This window comes from Manis javanica, chromosome 8 (genome assembly GCF_040802235.1).
Source record: "Manis javanica isolate MJ-LG chromosome 8, MJ_LKY, whole genome shotgun sequence".
NCBI classification, from domain to species: Eukaryota; Metazoa; Chordata; class Mammalia; order Pholidota; family Manidae; genus Manis; species Manis javanica.
The window spans coordinates 40556194-40576152 of record NC_133163.1 but is presented as its reverse complement, the minus strand read 5'-3'; the positions used below and the strand labels follow the sequence as shown (position 1 = coordinate 40576152).

The 19959-nt window shown below is 40.8% G+C and overlaps 1 protein-coding gene across 2 annotated transcripts in view; it reads right to left on the bottom strand.

Moving 5' to 3' along the window:
• CCDC175 (coiled-coil domain containing 175) overlaps positions 1 to 19959 on the bottom strand; it is a 102362-nt gene that overhangs the window by 35483 nt on the left and 46920 nt on the right. For both annotated transcript variants that reach the window (XM_073242312.1, XM_073242313.1), the window contains 6 exons: positions 18799 to 18935; positions 16517 to 16627; positions 13734 to 13805; positions 12592 to 12727; positions 11904 to 12035; positions 4793 to 4931 (listed from right to left, as the gene is read on the bottom strand). In XM_073242312.1, coding sequence (XP_073098413.1) covers positions 4793 to 4931; positions 11904 to 12035; positions 12592 to 12727; positions 13734 to 13805; positions 16517 to 16627; positions 18799 to 18935 — 727 coding nt within the window. The remainder of the gene's footprint in view (positions 1 to 4792; positions 4932 to 11903; positions 12036 to 12591; positions 12728 to 13733; positions 13806 to 16516; positions 16628 to 18798; positions 18936 to 19959) is intronic.

Genomic DNA, 19959 nt, shown 5'->3' with positions numbered 1-19959 from the left:
TGTTCTAGCATGTTGTTCAGTGCCTCTGCATCCTTACTTATTTTCTGTCTGGTGCATCTATCCTTTGGGGTAAGTGGTGTGTTGAAGTCTCCTAAAATGAATGCATTGCAGTCTATTTTCCCCTTTAGTTCTGTTAGTATTTGTTTCACATATGCTGGTGCTCCTGTGTTGGGTGCATATATATTTAGAATGGTTATATCCTCTTGTTGGACTGAGCCCTTTATCATTATGTAATGTCCTTCTTTATCTCTTCTTACTTTCTTTGTTTTGAAGTCTATTTTGTCTGATATTAGTACTGCAATCCTTGCTTTCTTCTCGTTGTTGTTTGCCTGAAATATCTTTTTCCATCCCTTGACTTTTAGTCTGTACATGTCTTTGGGTTTGAGGTGAGTTTCTTGTAAGCAGCATATAGATGGGTCTTGCTTTTTTATCCATTCTATTACTGTGTGTCTTTTGATTGGTGCATTAAGTCCATTTACATTTAGGGTGACTATTGAAAGATATGTACTTATTGCCATTGCAGGCTTTAGATTTGTGGTTACCAAAGGTTCAAGGTTAGCTTGTTTACTACCTTACTGTCTGACCTCACTCGCTTATTGAGCTGTTATAAACACAGTCTGATGATTATTTCTTTTCCTTCTTTTTCCTCCCCCTCCATTCTTCATATGTTGGGTGTTTTGTTCTGTGCTCTTTTTTGGAATGCTCCCATCTAGAGCAGTCCCTCTAAGATACCCTGTAGAGGTGGTTTGTGGGAGGCAAATTCCCTCAACTTTTGCCTGTCTGGGAATTTTTTCATCCCTCCTTCATATTTAAATGATAATCGTGCTGGATACAGTATCCTTGGTTCAAGAACCTTCTGTTTCATTGCATTAAATACATCATGCCATTCTCTTCTGGCCTGTAAGGTTTCTGTTGAGAAGTCTGATGGGTTTTCCTTTGTAGGTGACCTTTTTATTCTCTCTGGCTGCCTTTAATACTCTGTCCCGCTCCTTGATCTTTGCCATTTTAATTATTATGTGTCTTGGTGTTGTCCTCTTTGGATCCCATCTCTCGGGAGTTCTGTGTGCCTCCGTAGTCTGAGCAACTATTTCCTCCCCCAGTTTGGGGAAATTCTCAGCAATTATTTCTTCAAAGACACTTTCTATCCCTTTTTCTCTCTCTTCTTCCTCTAGTACCCCTATAATGCAGATATTTTTCCTTTCGGATTGGTCACACAGTTCTCTTAATATTGTTTCATTCCTGGAGATCCTTTTATCTCTCTCTGCATCAGCTTCTATGCGTTCCTGTTCTCTGGATTCTATTCCATCAATGGCCTGTTGCATCTTATCCATTCTGCTTATAAATCCTTCCAGATTTTGTTTCACTTCTGTAATCTCCCTCCAGACTTCATCCCTTAGCTCTTGCGTATTTCTCTGCAGCTCTGTCAGCATGTTTATGATTATTTTGAATTCTTTTTCAGGGAGACTGGTTAGGTCTGCCTCTGCAGATCTTTTCTCACATGTAACTCTCTTGGAATGGACCAGATTTTTTTGCCTTTTCATGGTGATAGCAATGGCTGTAGGCAGGTTGCGGGTGTGTCAGCTGGGAGAAGAAAGTCCTTTCCTGCTTTCTGGATGCCTTGCCCTTCTCTGCTGCCTGTGACAGCTACCTGCACTCCTGGAGCAGCCACCAGGTTAATCTCCTGAGCTGCTGTGGGTGGGGTGTCCGTCAGAGCAGCACGGAGCCCTGCAGGGAGTGGCAGGCATGCCAGGTGCACTCCTCCATGCTAGCAGCGACCCTGCCAGGCAGCTGTGTGGCAGCAATGGCCTTTGGGTCTGGCCCGGGTGGCTGTGCGTTGGGCTGGGATTCCAGTTGGCTCCTGGGAGTGCACCTGCTCCCTCTGGCTCCGCTGCAGGTGCACGCGGGGCTCTTCCGTGCAGGCTTCTACTGAGCTCTGGCTTCACTGCCGTCAGTGCGCACGATGCCTGGGCTGTTCGGTTGCACCACTGCAGGCTAGCACAAGCCTCTCCTGTGGCACACGGATCTGCTCTCAGTTCCTTCAGGCGCTGCTGTCCCCGGCGCGTGCTGCTACTCTCCTGTTACTGGGCTCATGTGTCAGGGTCCATGCCAGTTGGAGGAATGACTGGCAGGCTGTCTAGTGCTGTGAGGGGCTTCAGAGCTGCACTGCCTCCATTTAGGGCGCCTAAGTTTCCCTGGTACTCCCAGCTGCCAGGACAACTTCGTTCAGCTATGGGGTCCCTGTCTCTTTAAGACTTGCAGAAAGCACTCACTTTTCTTTTGTCTCAGGGGCGCCAGTTGCAGGGACCTGCCCACAGGTTTTGCTTTTCCGTTTCTCTAATATCCAGCACCCCATGCACCTTCTGTCTGTGTTCCGGGTGCAGATTTCTAGAGCTGATTGTTTAGCAGTCCTGGGCTTTCACTCCCTCCCCATTCCGACTCCTTTCTTCCCGCCGGGTTCTGGGGTGGGGGAGCGTTCGGGTCCTGCCTGGTCATGGCTTGTATCTTACCCCCTTCGTGTGATGCTGAGTTCTCGCAGATGTAGATGTATCCTGGCTGTTGTACTGCATCCACTGGTGTCTCTTTTAGGAATAGTTGTATTTGTTGTATTTTCATAAATATATATGTTTTGGGGAGATTTCCTCTGAACTACTCATGCCACCATCTTCCCATGATCCTTTTAAAAGCATTCTTATGTCCTTGGTGTTGTGTATGTTTCCATCAAGTTCTGTTTTTCTGTCTGCTCTAGTTTCTGTCCTTCACACTGGAGTTTTCCCTAAAGATGCTGGTGGTCTTTGACTGTCTATTCTGATTTAAGAGCACTAACAGGTTTGGTTCCTGGGTGGGCTTCACTGTACAGTGATCAGGAAGGGACCCCCATTTTGCTGGAGGACACTTCAGTGTAGGAGTCTGTGGGACTTTTTCTGACACTGTTCAGTTTCCATAGAGAAGAATCTAACAATCTCCTTCAGGGTAGAGAAAGAATTGCAGAAGGATCATAACACACCTGACTAGTAGCCTTCATCAAGCTGAGTGGTGGAAGTAGGTCTCAGTACGGCACTTCTGCCTTCAGTTCTATATGATATCCTGCAGCTTAGAGCCCTCTGGTCTGATTTCTCTGACAGCATTGGACAGGAATAGTTACTCAGCTGCACAGAAAGTGCATTTGAGCTGGAGGTCTAACTGCTCATTACAAAGACTTTCCGTCAGTCTTTGGCCTCATGACCTCCAGTGACCAAGACTTCCCAGGTCCCAAGGAGAAAACTTGCTTCCATGGTGTGCTTCTCTGCAGACACTTGCTATTCATGTTTCTCTTTCTAATAGTTCTCTTCAATGGTACCTTGCAAAAATTTGTTGGTATTTATTATCTTCTGATGCTTTCTCTGTCAGTCTCTTTGTATTTGTGTGTTTATAACTTTTTTTCAATGTTTTACACATATTTTTGTGAAGTTGCATTAGGGAGCAAAGATAGAAGCCCATGTTTCATCCTTCACAGGTAACCACAAGTCACAACATTATTCTTTGCATGTAGTGAGCCCTTATATTCTACCGTAAGTCTCACTGCTGGCAGGTGAAGTATGTTTTGCTACGCTCTGAAGCACCTTGCTTTTATGTCCCCTTTCCTTCCTTCCTCTTTTCTTCCCCCATCTCTACTCTTTTCAGTATTTTCTATTTTCATTGCCTTAAGATAATTAGTACTTGCAATATATTGCTTACTTTCACCTGCATAGCATTTCTTGATAAAAAAAAGAAAAGACCAAGAAGATCCACTGGAATTAACTCCATGAAAAACCTGACAAGATGTGGAAAATCAACTGAGGCATGGGAAACAGACCAAATTACCCAGGTACCATGGCAATTTCCTGGTATTCACTTTTGAATATTTACTTCACATTTGAATATACTGGGTTCCCATATGACAGTCCCATTGAAATGAAGGCTATTTTAATTCCTATCCCCATATTTGTCTTTGCCAGCTAATCACTCCCACACCGGTGCACAGGTTTTGTTCCCATTCAGTTCTTTGTATAACTGCGGTCCCGGCTTTTTGATTCCCATGGCACTTCATCATCTATAAGACATAAGTTCTGGAAGCTGCCCAGCTTAACAACCTTTAGGGCCTCCTTGGATAATGATCCTCTACCCCCCAAGTTCAAGATGACACTCATACCTCCAGGGATGCTTCTGGGTCTGTGAACTTTTGGATGCCAGGCTAGATGACCACATCCAATTTTTGTGGAAAATATCATTGTTTTTTAATTAAACACATACATGGATGTGCTATGTAACAGAATGCAAAATATACATACTTTTGGACACATATCATAGTGTCTAAGAAGCCCCAAGACTTGACACAAACTCTTCTCTATCTCTGCTTTCGGGGTAGGTTAGAAAAAAAATCTGAGGAATACCTTCTTTATAAATGGTAAAGTCATAGCTGGAAACAAGACATAATTTGCAAATTCATGTTAAGAAACAGAATAAATTCTCCACATGGTAGCAGATAAAGGAGTTGGTTCTACTATTATCACATACGGAGAGAAACCACATAATATAATTGCTACTTCTTAATTTTAAACAGTCTTTTAAAGAGGAAAGGAAAAAACTGACAAGAGCAGTACTAAGACTGTGGTGTGGAGGAAAGGAAGTTAGTAGATGAGGCAAAAACCAGAGAGAGTTAAAGGTGATGGGAGAAGGTGGGAGACTTTCACCACTGGTAACCAGCCTGTGATAGAAGAGAACAGTGAAGTCCTCACCTGGGTTTGAGGTCAATTACTAAGGGCTTTGTATGTACCTGCAAGAACAGCCTGGAGCTCTTCAAGCTTTCTGTTTCTGTTTGTGTACTCTCCTTCTGCCGCCTGAAGCTGCAGAAGACACTCGACAAGTTCCTCTTCCTTTACTTTGATACTCTCCATTTTGTTAACAAATGTTTGCTTTAAAGAAAGCAAAGTTAATTGTGAGGTATGATTTGGGAGAATTTTCACACTTAACATGCTAGAGTAGAATACAAGTTCTGTGAGGCTGAGAGTTCTGTCTGTCTTAGTCTCCTCTCCTCCTGAGGTGCAAGTATCTGGTGCATAGTAGATATTTAAAAAATATTTCTGCCTGACTCACTCTCTGGCAAGCTCGAAAGTAAGCAGATGAGACTCAGCTGGCTCTCCGGAGACGCTTTCAGTTCTATAGCTCTACGGCCATGATTGTATCAGTGTTACTATATGTGCCTCAAAAACGTATTTAAGAAAACTTCTTTTGATCGTATTTTATGAAAAAAGAGGCAACAGAACAGAATACACACAAGTTCTAGGAAATGTGGATTTAAGAAATGGGGAGGAGGCAGAAATAATTGGATATAATGCTATAGTAAATGGATAAAAAGGGTCCACAACAAAACATGAGGATGTCTGGTTAATTATTCAAACTCAGGTTTTATTTAGTCTCAAATGGAATAGCAGTTGGACCTCTCTAAGAAAGTCAAGATGGGTTTAAAATGGTGATGAAGGCAGAGCCAGCCAGCTGACTTGACTATCCATTCTCCTGTCCTTCAATATCAGGACTCCTGGGTTTTCCCTGAGCATCTGCCTGCCAGCTAAGGTGACTTCCCAGCTTCCTCTGCAGAGGGATGTGACCACCGAGTTGGTGAGAAGTGGCATGTGCCACTGCTGGGTCCTGCCCCTGCAGCAGGAAGGGGTCTGTGCCCCCGCAGCCTTTCCTCCTTCCCCTGGCTGGAAGAGGGTGAGAATGGAAGCTGCACTTGGACCCACACAGGTTGGCCTCGTGCTGAGGATGGGAGAGCTGCTCTTCCAGCCCTGGACACTTTCCCTTCGGCTTGTACCAGGAAAGAGAAATAAACATCTCTCTTCAATAATGACCACGTCAGAGAGTCCTCTCAACTAGATACTCAGACTTTGAAGATTTGAATGGGCCATACTTGACCCAGTGCACTCTTAAAACCTTTTGTTTCTTAGTTTTTATTTTATCCAAGCTGCATTACACACATAGTTTGAAGGAAAGCCCAAGTGCCTGCAGAGCAATGCCAGGCGTGCTTCCCCAGTAGGAGGCACCCTCAACAAAGCCAACCAGAGGCTAGTGTCCTTCGACCCCAGTGGAGTGACCATTAACTCAAATGCAAGAGAAAGAGAGCACCTGCGAGTGGGTGTGCCAGCCTCCCTGGCTTAGAAGCCCTACGTTCAAATAGGAACCAACATCCCTTGGGCACCCCTTCCTGGCTCCCAAAAGGGACAAACCCATTTAAGAGAGGCACAAAACCCAGGGAAGCCCAATGCTCTGGGTTCCCACCAGTTATTTTCCCAGTCCAGACATGACACACCAGCCAGGGGCCGCTCAGTATGAGCAATATTGCCTGATAATACAACTGACAGTCCACCTTTATCAGGCTACCAGGGGAAGGAGCCAGAAAGGTAAGCTAAGGTCAACTGCCCAGCTAAGGACAGAGGGCTGCTAACCCTGGACTACACATCTTGCTTATGTTCACTGCATTTTGGCATTTCTTTGACAGAGCAGCTGGCTTATGCCCTAATTAACACAGTGATATGCCAGCCTGATATGTCTCCTCCCAAATTGCTATTAGAATCTTTATGAATAAATACAAAAAGACAAAAACACGATGATTTAAAAGTATCACAATGCAGGATCAAGAGTAAAGATTCATAAGCCATATTTCACACAGTTTACTCTTAAAAGCTTTGTTTTTATTTTTATACAAGTTGCATGCATACGTAATTTGATATATGTCCCTTTTTAAAAGGGGACTTCTTCTCCAGAACTTCTCTAGACTGCAGTGTTAACAAACTCAACCGTGTATTGTCTATGCTATGTTTTCTAAAAAAGAAGAGCAAGGGGATAAGGAGGTATGTGAGGGCATTACCATTGCTGCCCCGCAGCTTAGGTGCCAGCCATGCCCTGGCCAGAAACCGTGCTCTTTTTTTATTCTTGGAGACGTTGGGTGCCAGGTGCTGCCCACCTCAGGCAAGCTGGTGTTTGTCTTCTGGCTCAGTTTGTCAGAGGCAGGCAGCCAGGCAGGCCTGCAGCTCTTTCACCTCCTCCGAGTGCTCCTCCAGCTTCCCTGACTCCTGAATGTCGTGCACATTGAGCTGTGACCATGGGCCCGGGTTTGACCAGCTTTTCTCCATTTCCTGTCTATCTTCCCTTCCTGACTGGCTGCTCTGCTGCCTTAAGGCTCCAGCTCCAGATCAAAGCTGACAGCCTCACTAGACTGTGAAACCAACTCCCACAACTACAGAAGGTCAAATTCTTCATAAACCCCTTTCCTGGTAGCTCTGCTTCCTGAACACTGCCAGATACAGGCTGTCAGAGTCAGCAGATCCCACTGTGCCCAGCATGTCAGTGCGGGATGAGGATGAAGATGGCAGCAGAGACCCTTGGGTATCAGAGACAAGTCTGTAGAAGACTTAGGCACAGCACTGCTTGGGAGAAAACACCTCTCAAGATTTGGAAGTTTATACTCTGGACCAGTGACTAATATTCAGGGCTCTTTTCTAAAGGCAGAATTTATGGGTTAGGGACCAAGAGGAAGGACCTCGCACTATTAATCCTAATGATTTTGCTTTCCCTTCCTGTGGATCCCTACTCTGTTGGTTTGGAGGTCTTACTGCTCTAAGAGAAGCATAGTTCCACCAAGGGGGCACTAATGGTTCTATATCAGAACCTGAGGTCACTTTCTCTCCAATTTGGGTTCCTCATGCCACTGAACCAAAGGCAGAAACGGGATTCACAGGGTTACTGGTGATGATTATCAAGGGAAAAAGGGGTTTTTGCTTTATAATGGCACACAGGCTGCTAGCCACCCAATTTGTGAATTAGACAGAGGCAGACACTGCCCTGCAGCCAGCACACAGCCCGGCACCCTGAGCACAGGCTGGAGGACATTCTGCAGTAATGATATCATCAGCAGAGCCTTATATTTCTAATGTACTTAGCCTGCCTAATTGCAACAAGCTTGCATGTGAAGTTAAATAGTGTCCTTATTTTACTCCTGACTCTAAGGGGATCACCCCTTTGGTTTACCAGTAAGTATGACGGTAAACTGTCAGCTTGATCCCCAAAAATACCTGAGATGCTGACTACTTCCAATGGCTTCCTCAATTAACATTCTAGTTCAAGCTGCTTGAACCACTTGGAGTGTTGTTCTAGCTTCCGAATCAGCCCTCCAGCATCTGCCATTGCTGTCCTACTTCTCCTCAACACAACAGCTAGAATGATCCTGCTTTAATGAAAATCAGATTATTTCAGCCCTCCACTCAGAACCCTCTGATGGTGTCCTGGCCCAGGCAGAGCAAAAGACAAAGTACTCACAATGGCCTTAAGGTGCAGCAGACCTGGGGGTGCCCTTCTGGATCTCCCCTTGAGGAAGGCCTCATGGCCCTGGGGCACGGAGGGTGGTGCCCTGACAGCCTCCAGGGGTCAGCTCCTTCAGCAGTGCTTGGGCTGTGCAGCCAAGCTCATTGTCTTGGAGGGGTGTTCTCAAGGCGACTGAGCAAGGAGGTGGCACACGGGTAGCCATCAGAGCCCAAGGCCCAAGGCAGGGCTCTTCTGACAGGCAGGCTTGCTCGGGAGCCTCCCTGAGAGAGTCTGCAGGTTACCTTATGGCCTGACAGCCTACCCTGCCCAGTCCTTTCCTGGGTAGCGCTCCCTATAAGTATTTGCCCTCCTAATTCCACTGCAGCCTCTACTTCTAGAGGAGTCCCAGCACCCCAGCAACTCTCCCCCATCTCTGCTCCAGGCACGCTGCCTCCTTGTTATTCCCCAGACGAGACAGTCCTGCCTCAGAACCTTCATGTTCAGCATGACCTCTGCCTGGAGCTGCCTCCTCTAGACATCCACAAGCCACACTTCCTCACGTCCTTCAGTGTCACCCTGATAATGTTAGTTAAGGCAGCACAGATGGCCTCACATACACTGTCTCCTATCCCTGCTTTATTTTTCTTTATAGTATGTATCACCATTGGATACATATGTTTTACTTCTTTATTTTTAATCTCCCCTGGCTGGATGTAAGAATTCTAAGAGCAGGGCTCTTTGTCTGCTTTGTTTTTTTTTTGTTATTGTTGTTGTTTTGTATCATTAATATACAATCACACGAGCAATATTATAGCTACTAGATTCCCCCCATGATCAAGTCCCCACCACATACCCATTACAGTCACTGTTCATCAGCATACTAAGATGCTATAGAGTCACTACTTGCCTTCTCTGTGCTATACTGCCTTCCCCGTGCTTCCCTTCCCCCAACTACATTATGTGTGCTAATTGTAATGCCCACTTTTCCCCCTTATCCCTCCCTTCCCACCCATCTTCCCCACTCCCTTTCCCTTTGGTAACTGTTAGTCCATTCTTGGGTTCTGTGGGTCTGCTGCTGTTTTGTTCCTTCAGTTTTTGCTTTGTTCTTATGCTTCACAGATGAGTGAAATCATTTGGTACTTGTCTTTCTCCATCTGGCTTATTTCACTGAGCATAATACTTTCTAGTTCCATTCATGTTGTTGCAAATGGTAGGATTTGTTTTCTTCTTATGGCGGAATAATATTCCATTATGTTTATGTACTACATCTTCTTTATCCATTCATCTACTGATGGACAGTTAGGTTGCTTCCAATTCTTGGCTATTGTAAATAGTGCTGCGATAAACATAGAGGTGCATCTGTCTTTTTCAAACTTGAGTGCTGCATTCTTAGGGTAAATTCCTACAAGTGGAATTCCTGGGTCAAACGGTATTTCTTTTTTGAGTTTTTTGAGGAACCTCCATACTGCTTTCCACAATGGTTGAACTAATTTACATTCCCACCAGCAGTGTAGGAGGGTTTCCCTTTTTCCGCATCCTTGCCAGCATTTATTGTTTCTAGTTTTTTCTATGTTGGCTATCCTTACTGGTATGAGGTGATATCTCATAGTGGTTTTAATTTGCATTTCCCTGATAATTAGTGATGTGGAGCATCTTTTCATGTGCCTGTTGGCCATCTGAATTTCTTCATTGGAGAAGTGTCTGTTCAGATCCTCTGCCCATTTTTTAATTGGCTTATTTGCTTTTTGGGTGTTGAGGCATGTGAGTTCTTGATATATTTTGGATGTTAACCCCTTGTGAGATGTCATTTACAAATATATTCTCCTATACTGTAGGATGCCTTTTTGTTCTGCTGATGGTGTCCTTTGCTGTACAGAAGCTTTTTAGTATGGTATAGTCCCATTTGTTCATTTTTTATTTTGTTTTCCTTGCCCAAGGAGATGTGTTGAGGAAAAAGTTGCTTGTATTTATATTCAAGAGATTTTTGCCTATGTTTTCTTCTAAGAATTTTATGGTTTCATGACTTATATTCAGGCTTTGATCCATTTTGAGTTAACTTTTGTGTATGGGGTTAGACAATAATCTAGTTTCATTCTCTTGCATGTGGTTGTCCAGTTTTGCCAACACTAGCTGTTGAAGAGGCTGTCATTTCCCCTTTGTATATCCATGGTTCTTTTATCATATATTAATTGACCATATATGTTTGGGTTTATATCTGGGCTCTCTCATCTGTTTCATTGGTCAATGAGTCTGTTCTTCTGGCAGTACCAAATTGTCTTGATTACTGTGGCTTTGTAGTAGAGCTTGAAGTCAGGGAGCGTAATCTCCAACCCCCCCCCCCCATTTTATTCTTACTTCTCAGGATTGCTTTGGCTATTGTTGTTTTTTATAATTTGTGTCTTTCAGCATCTAGAATATTAGAAGCCCAGACATGCTGCAGCCAGTGGAGAAATGCTTCCCACCTGACTCTTCTCCCTTCTGTTCCTTCTCTTTTCACCTGAAATCATTCCACACTTTCTTTCTCTTCTTTGCTCACTGCACTGCACTCCTCTCCCTGTCACCTCTTCCTGTTTTCTGGCCATCCACTTTGACGTCTCTTCCCTGAGGTCCTATAGGCCATACCAATGATCCTTCTTGGCATCTCTATAAATCATTTCTTTTAACTCACAGCAGATAGTCTGATCACCATTTGCACCTGTTCCAGCACCATTTTTCTGTGTGTTCTTCATTTATTGGAAAATTTCATTCCCCCTTTCACTTGTTTATCTTATAGTATTTTTGTATGGAAGACCTATCTGCTTCTCTTTTTTGTTAAAGATATTAGAAAGAATTGGTTTTTCTCAGACCAGTTATCAGCAGAGGGTTTCTACAGGTGTAACAGTCATGGACCATGTGAGATCTAAATTTTGAAAGGTAAGGACTCCCTCCTCTCTTGCTACAGCAAAGGACTGCTGCCTTCAAATAAAGCTCCTCTTTGGTGTAGCCAGGCCCCCTTTCCTCTTCAAACTGAATCAAGTTCAGGAAGGCTTCTACCACCATCCCTCCTCTCCTCAGCAACTCTACCAATGGCAGGCTCCAAGAGACACGCCTCTGCCTTTCAAGGTAATACCATCGCCTTGGGAAGCATGTTTTCTGTTGACTTCCCAGAGACCTGCTGCCCATGGGCTCCCTGGGCATCTTCAGTGCCCTTTCTCTCCGCCAACCCAACATTCACACTCTCATCTATCCCAGGTAACTTGGCAGTTACCAAGTCAGTAGGCTGCCTTCTTTTTATGACCTCCCTGGTCTTCCTTGTCCTTGTTACTCTGCCCGGCCATCCCTGTGCCGGTTCTGCATGGCATCCTGTGCTGCTCCACCTGTCCCAATGGATTTTGCCAGTACATCTACATAATCTGGAGTGCGAAACATTTTTAACTAAAAAAATATTTCTTATTGCTCTATTTCTTTTTCAAGAAAAGAAGATTCATAATGAAAATTTAGCCTTGTTTGTACAGCTTTTACATTTTAACTGATTAGAGTAGCATGAAATATAGGCCCACCTGTGTGTGTAACCATCTAAATTGATTCTTATATAAAATAAAATTTACCTCATACTTGTTCAGTTCTTGAATTAACTGTTTTTCTTTGACAACAAATTCCTCCTCCTCTTGTTTTAAGTCTATTGTAAGTTGTTCAATCTGTGCCAAGAATTCATTGATCTCTTTTTCTCTATAACTGGTCTAATTAGAAGAAAACGAGGATTTGTCATTTGTCTTGTAGCAGTCTGCCTTGCATTTCTAACAGCCAGGTAAATTAATACCTCTTTGTATCACACTTGGCTCTGAATTCAGGTTATTGTTACTTCTCAGCAACCACTGTTGGCTTTCCTCCTAACCCCAGGGTTAATTTCCTTGCCAAACGTTATGTATCTGTAAATGACATGAGGAAATGGGGAAGGGGAGCTGTGGGGGATGAAGGGTGGGCAGAGGGTAAATATAGGAGCTCAATAAATGATGTTTGGCATCTTTGCTTTTAGAGATGGTTTCCCAAAAAGCTACCTTCATCAGTTTTTAGTTACATGCTTTCAAAGCATATTGTGGAGAGAATGGCTATTTCATTTGCTAAATTCCACTGTATAGTTAATATGTAGCAAATGGATACATTTCTTAAGACAGTTACCTAATTCACTCTAAACATGAAGTTGGCAGAAAGGAATATACCTTGTTTAATTAAATATTAAAGGAGAATTACTGATATGCAAATAGGACTAATACTGCATGTCTTGAGTTCTCTTACCTCTTGTAGTAATTCATTGTGTTTAAGTTCTGCAGCCTGAATTTTATCTGTAATTTCTCTTAGTTCACTCTTTATCCTCTTCATCCAACGTGTGTGCTTTTTTTGCAAACACACTATTTTCCACTGAGTTATAATGCTAGAGATTAGAAAGAAAAGAATAATGAAATTGATATAACTGTTTACCAAAAAGATAAAGGAATTCAAAACAAAACAAATTCTGCTATGACTACAGAAAATTATTTGTGTTATTGGTAATGCAGACTATGAATATTAGCTGAAAAAATAAAGACAAAATGTTAACTGCCACAGTGCTTCTCTGCAAGTGGCCTCACAGTAAGATGTCGTGTTGGTACATCCAGTAGGATGGGATGAACCACATTTGGCAGCTTTTATCCTTTAGTGGAAGGATAGAAGTGTGGAGAGCTCAGGGGCAGGTAGAAGAAGTAGAGGCCCCAGCAAAAACAGTAAAGGAGTTGCCTAAAGTGCTAATAAGAGATTTCAACCTTCTGGGTTAACATAGTTTTCTCTCCACTACAATATAAAAAATCTACATAACTGGAGAAGGGTAAAAATGTGCAATTGGAGTCGTAAATAATAGCAACAACAACGAGATACAGCTAAGTCTTTGCAAATGCTTTCCACACACTAGGCATTGATCTCATTCACCACTCACAATAGGCTTACAAGGTGGGCGTACTATCACCCCCACTTTGTAGAGATGGAAGCTAAGAGAGATTACGCAATAATGTAGCCTTAGTCACAGAATCAGTAAGAAGCAGAGCAACTAAAGAAGCCCAACAGCGAAGCTTATCCACTTCACTGCTCTCCTCTGCACGGCATGTCACCTCCCCTACTGACACAGAAGCCGGCATGAGCTAGAGGCATGGTACAAATTTTGGCAATTTTACTCTTTGGTGACTTTGCTCAGTTGAAACAGAAAACTTTGGTTCTTTTCAATGCCAAAAAATCAAACTTACAAATACATCTAAATCTGAGAGAACTAACGTGGATAACTAATTTAGAAAAATCATGTCCTGGGAATCTAGCAAGTACAAGTACTCTGTTACCCTCCCTACTTCAGGGCACTGTTCACTTGATAACTTATGCTACTCATAACACAAATTAACTTTTTTTTTTTTTACCATCTCTGACTCTCTCTTTCCAGGTTATCACACAGGATTTTTATTTGTTTCTGATATACTTCCTTTGTTGCTCTAAAAACAAGAAAAATGTATTAGATTTTGCATTTGTGAGAGCTGTTAGAATACACACAAAAAAACTATGTATAATTCTTATGTACAATAAGTCTACCATCTAATTGGGTGATATAATTATCTTTGTGAAACAACTAAAGATTTTAGTGGCAGACTGATAGACAATGACAGTTTGTACAAGCACAAACTGATTTTGTAAGTATTGAGGTGACCATCACCTCAAGGTTAGGCAGGAACAGAGTCTGAGGATACAGCTGAAGAAGGGTTACTGCTAATGTTTAATAGAGGGAGGACTATGGATCACCAGATGGAGGTACAATCTCACCATGGAAAGTGTATCATCATTTGCAAAGATGCAGGGGAAGGAGCAGCAAATGAGGACTCTGGTGACCAAGAAGACTTGCTGCACACAGAGGACATGGAGAGAAACGACAAAGTGACCTGGGAGGGGCAAAGGCCAGCAAACTGGTGAGGAACTCTGGATTATAGATTGAGTCCTGATTTGATACAATGAATAATTTAAGAAGCCAATATACATTCTTGAACTGGAAGTAAGAAGTAATTAAGTATGGAAGACTATCTTGTGATCTAGGATGGAAAGAAATGTGAAGACATAGGTATTAGAAGTATTAGAGGCCTTTATTATTTTTATTCCCTTTGTCCCAATTAATTGCTTCATGCACAGAAATGAACTGAAGGCCACATAATTAAATATGACTTTATATCTTTTGAAATATTGGAATATTCATAAATAAAACTAAGAATATGAAATGCTATTAGATAAACTAGAAACACAACTGTGCTCATGTTTCTTTTCTTTATTTAAAATCATAATATGTGTTCTCAGTTTCCTACCTAAATAAATCTAATATCCTCCCTGGAACTCCAAGGTTCTTCACAAATTGCCCCAACCTTACTGATTTTATTTACTTATATCCACAAGTAAATAAATTATTTATTTAATTTAATTCACAAGGGAGTTGAACTTGTTCAAAATAAAACAACAATAATATTAAAAGTCCTAAATGGATACCAGTATTGGGCCACAGATTTGGCTCTGAGCTTCTGGTGACTGGAGCACAATTATGACACAATAATTAATCACAAAATTTGCATTATTCATGAGAGAAATAAAACCCTTATTCAACCCAATTGTTTTCCTGCTCTTTCATAAGGAAGAGATCATACTTTCCTTTCTGAAACTGACTGCTGAGAAATAGATGTTTAAATATATTATTTAACAATATAACAACAAACAATATGAAAATCTATACTTCCTGCCATGTTTTAGATTTCTGTTGATACGTGTCAAATTTTCATCATCACCTATCTGTTTCTGTTAACAATGATATCTCCATGGAGAGATAAGCTGGTCCCTTCACTGCCCTATATTCAAGCCATGTATCTCACTGTGTATGGTGATAATATTTCCCCATTTGATGAGCAGACAGAAATATCTGACTTGTTTTTAAAGGTCTAGTTCAAGTTTTAAATCCTTATATAACAAAGAATGACTCCTTACTTCACTTTCTTTCATCCTGTTTTTTTATAATATACACTCTATTCTTTAGTCATACATGGTTCATTAATTATTTCATGTGTGTTAGTCTTGCTTGTCTGCCCAACTAAAGTATAAGTTGCTTTACTAACACTATCAGTGTTGGTGGGAGTGTAAAATAGTAGAATATTTATTTAGGGTATTTAAAAAATAATATTAAAAAAGAAAAATATGCAACCCTCCCCACTTGGACCTGGTAATTCAACCTTTAGGGCTTTATAATAATGAAATAATCATGTAGGTGGACCAATATGTGTTAAAGGATGTTAACTTTGAAAATTGTTCACAACATAGGAAACAGAAAAAAAAATGTCCATCAATAAAGTACTGGTTAAATAAAATATAGTATAATCTGTAAAAAGAATACTATGTAGTCAGAGAAAAGAATGGGGAAAGAGGTCCCAAATATATAAACAACAGACAAGTGTAAAAATTAGTACAAAAAATTCCCATTAACCTTTCATCAACTTACCTAAATGCTACCATTTTACCATACTTATCATTCTTTTAGATCTAATTTTTTTCTAGCTTTATCAAGATACAATTGATGCGTAATATTGTGTAAGTTACCCAGGTATAATTTTAAATGGAAAAATTTCAGTTACAGAAGAATACAATCCAAGTTTTGTATACACATACACATATAAATACATATATTCAAAAGTATATATATAGCAAATGGTTAATGGTAATATCTCCATGGAGAGATGGAGAGATTAACTTTTACTTTCTAAGTTACACATTTTTATATTTAAATTTGAAAATCAAATATACTTTATTTTAAAATTAAAATTCTTTAATTAGAAAAAATTATTTCTCTAGTCATAAAAAATAAAATTAAAATTAAAGTGGTTTAGAATGGCAGAAATGAACATCATCAGGGGTCCCTGTTGTGATAATTTTGAGCATGTTCTTGTCACTTGACCCCGAAGTGGTCCATTCCTAGTGTCCAGCAGCTTGTATAGAACTCAGAACCTATCTTTCCAATGAAACATTCAGTCATAATGACTTTTCTGTACTGTTAAAACAGAGAACTAATTATAAACCTTTTCCATAGTATATTAGAAACTGATAATAGGTTTATTGTTACCATTTACAAAAAACTAAATGCAGAGAAGAATGAAGATTAATATATCAAAGGTAACAAACATACTGGTGAAGAGTGTGGAGTGTGACAAGTCCTTCTTCCATATTTTTGATATCTACTTTTCTTTGTGAGAGTAAATTTTCTTTCTGGTCAATTAATGTCAGTAGTTTCTGATTTCTACCATGAAAAAAGAAGAGTTAGCATATGTTTAAAGTGGAGATAATCTTTTTTAACTTCTCAGCATGAGAAATACACAACCACAAATATGAACTTAAAAAATTATTTAGAAAGCAGTTTGTGAAGTACTTACCAAAAAATTAGTAAACACAGAAACAAAGCATTTTTACTAGAAGTAGCTAAATCTAAACCTAAGAAAATTCCTAAGCCATGGGAAGAACATTAACTACAATTAAGAACCATAAAAGAAGAACACTTGTACAGCACTACTATTTTCTGAGGGGGTGTGTCTCCTTCAATGTATTTATCATTTCTGCCATGTTCTTTGGTGAAAGGTGAAGGAGTCAGCCAGACCAGACCGACTTTGAATACTGACTTTACCTCTTCCCAGCAGTGCGACCTTGAAGAGAAGCCCCACCTGTGGAAGGCCCTCAGTTCTCCCATCTATAACATGGGGCTCACACTAGCTAAATTACTGGCTGTGAGGATTAAATGAAATGTAAAGTGCTCAAACCAGGCATGGAACCCAAGAAGCATTTTATTAATAGTGCTTATTTTTTATCTCCAACTTACAGAGAGAATAAAGAGAAGCATACGGTTTTGTTCAAGTTTCCAGACATTGAAAGGAACATGCTGTAACAGAAAGTGCTTTATCTAAGTGTCTCATCTTCAAAATTGTTATGGACTGAATTTTGTACCCCCAAATCCCTATGTTGAAGCCCTAACCCCCAATGTGATGGTATTTTGGAGACGGGGCCATGGGAAGTGATTAGGTTTAGATGAGGTCATGAGGGTGCTCCCCACAACTCCCTCATAAGGAGGACACCAGAGAGCTTTCTCCTTCTCTGCCATATGAAGACACAATGAGGAAGCAGCTCTCTGCAGCTCAGGAAGAGAGCTCTCAGGAGAACCTGACTACACTGGTACCCTGAGCTGGGACATCCAGCCTGCAGAACTGTGAGAAATAAGTTTCTGTTGTTTAAACTACCTGGTCTGTGGTATTTTGTGATGGCAGCCATAGCTGAAAAGATGAAAACCACTAATGGTAGCAAACGTTTCAGTGTTACAATTACTTGTCAACTCATTTTATGATTCCAACTGATAACCAACTTAGTATTGATCCAAGGAACATTTCTGCCTGAAACATGCTTATAGTATTATCCTCAGTAGACTGATGAGATAAAATGATTGCAACAACTCTCTGCAGTTTGAAGGTTGCCACAATTACCATGAACTCAGGTTCATGTAAGTGGGCCTGGACACTGGAATTACATACACTTCCATTGGATTTAACTTAGAGTATAGCAGTGGATTATTACTTACACAATTCATGCTTCCAAGATGTTATTTTGTAATATTCATGAAGGAAACATTGGTGAACACCCACCATCTGCTAAGAGGTCCTGGGGATATAGTGCTGAGTTAGACAGAACAATTGCCCTGATCTGTTCACAGTTCAGTGGGACAAAGGGATTTGTACCCAGCTGATTACAATGCGGTGACTATTGAATAGGAATAACATAAGAGGGATGTTTGGAAGGATCATTTTTGTGGAAGGGAGGTGGACAAGTTAAAGGTGCTAAAGCAGAAAGTGGGAGGAACTTTTGAGGGTAAGTCAAACCAAAGAGGCTGAATGGGGTAAAAAGAAGGGAGTTGGAAAGGAGGATAGGATATATTTGAAAAATAGTTGGGAGGTGGAATTGACAACCTTAGTGCTTGAATGGAATCTAATGGGTAATAAAATCATGGGATTTCTTTGAATAATTTCCCAGTCTCTGGGTTAGTGGATTGTGTCAATGACCAAACCCTTCTCTGAAGCAGGGAGTACAGCCGCAGAGTCAGTTTCTGATGAATGTAGATCTCATAGCTTCTCTAAATAATCTCCCATGGGATAAAAGCATGATTATTCTTTCAAGAACCTGGCTTACAAAAAAAAATAATTCAACTTTTTTTATGGATTTGATCTGACCCATATGAGGAAGAGTATTACTTAGTATATACATAGAACCAGATCAGGACTGAATTCGCTATTGGGTAAAGAATATTTCATTGTTGTTAATAGCTTTTAAAACTAGAATAAGCATAAGTGGAGAGTCACAACTTTGAGAGCAAGGAAAGCGCTCCATAACCATGGTGTGTTGATTTATGTATGGATCATGGGTAGAACATACTCATCACAAATTTCCTGTTTCTTGATGAAAACTTTACCCTCCTCATGTAAAACAATCTTGTATTGTCTGAGAAGAGTATACAATTTCTCTTGTAGATCTTTGTTCTTTAAATGACCTTCATATAGTTTTTCAGCCATCTAAAAAAAAAAACAAAGGAATTGAAATAGAGGACTTGCTTCATGGATTCTTTGAGGGGAGTCAGGATCAGATGGGCAACTCTCCAGAGCACTGAGTATGTTACTTAGCACATAATGACTATGCCATAAATGTTGAGTGATTTAATTCCATATTAAATATGCAATTGTATATTTTACAGCTTCTTCTATGAATTATGGCAAAAGTGTAGAAAGGTAATAAACACTGATACAAAACCATAGGGTAATAATTCATATTGAAATAATATAGGGATTAACAGACTGAGATTATTTAGCAAGATCCGTATGTTCTTTTCCCAGAAGATAAACTAAACTGGGAAAAGAAAATGTAGCATGAAAGAAGTTCTTGCTCAAAACCTCTTTGACCAGATACTATGCTTGCTTCTTATTGAATATTTCTATTTAAGTACAAGAATAGCATCCATAGTGTTTTGAGTGAGGTAAGGATTTTGTGCTTCAATGTCTCTATGGAATTGCTTCAAATGAGGTAAGAAAGTTCAGTTTAGTAGATATGGTGGGCTGAGCAATTCAAAATAACCTTTGGCTGAGATCACTGAAATACCCGGATGACAAAAAAATCTTAAAACTGTTGGAGAACTAACAAGATAATGAGGATTACTTAAGGCCCAATTCTATAAGAAAGCAAGGACCAGAGTTGTAAATCTAGCATTGAAAACTCCTTCTACCCTGAAGACATTTACATATATGGAAGAAACTACTTGGAAACTGAGTTTTAGTGCTTCTACATGAGCAGGGTGACAAAAGTCAATACTTAGAGCTCATCCAGGTGGTGAGCCTGATAAAACCACCACTTTAGTCTGGGACCCCAAGGAACTTAACCCTCTGGAGAAGGGTAAGTTGTAAACTAACAAGCCATAGTCCATCCTAATTTTGATCACCAGGAAACCTAAAGGTAGATTAAGGTGGTTCAGGACTGCTAACACCCCAGGCATCTGACAAAAGTGAATGAAAATCTGTTCCTGAGGAAGATACTATCCTCCTAGGC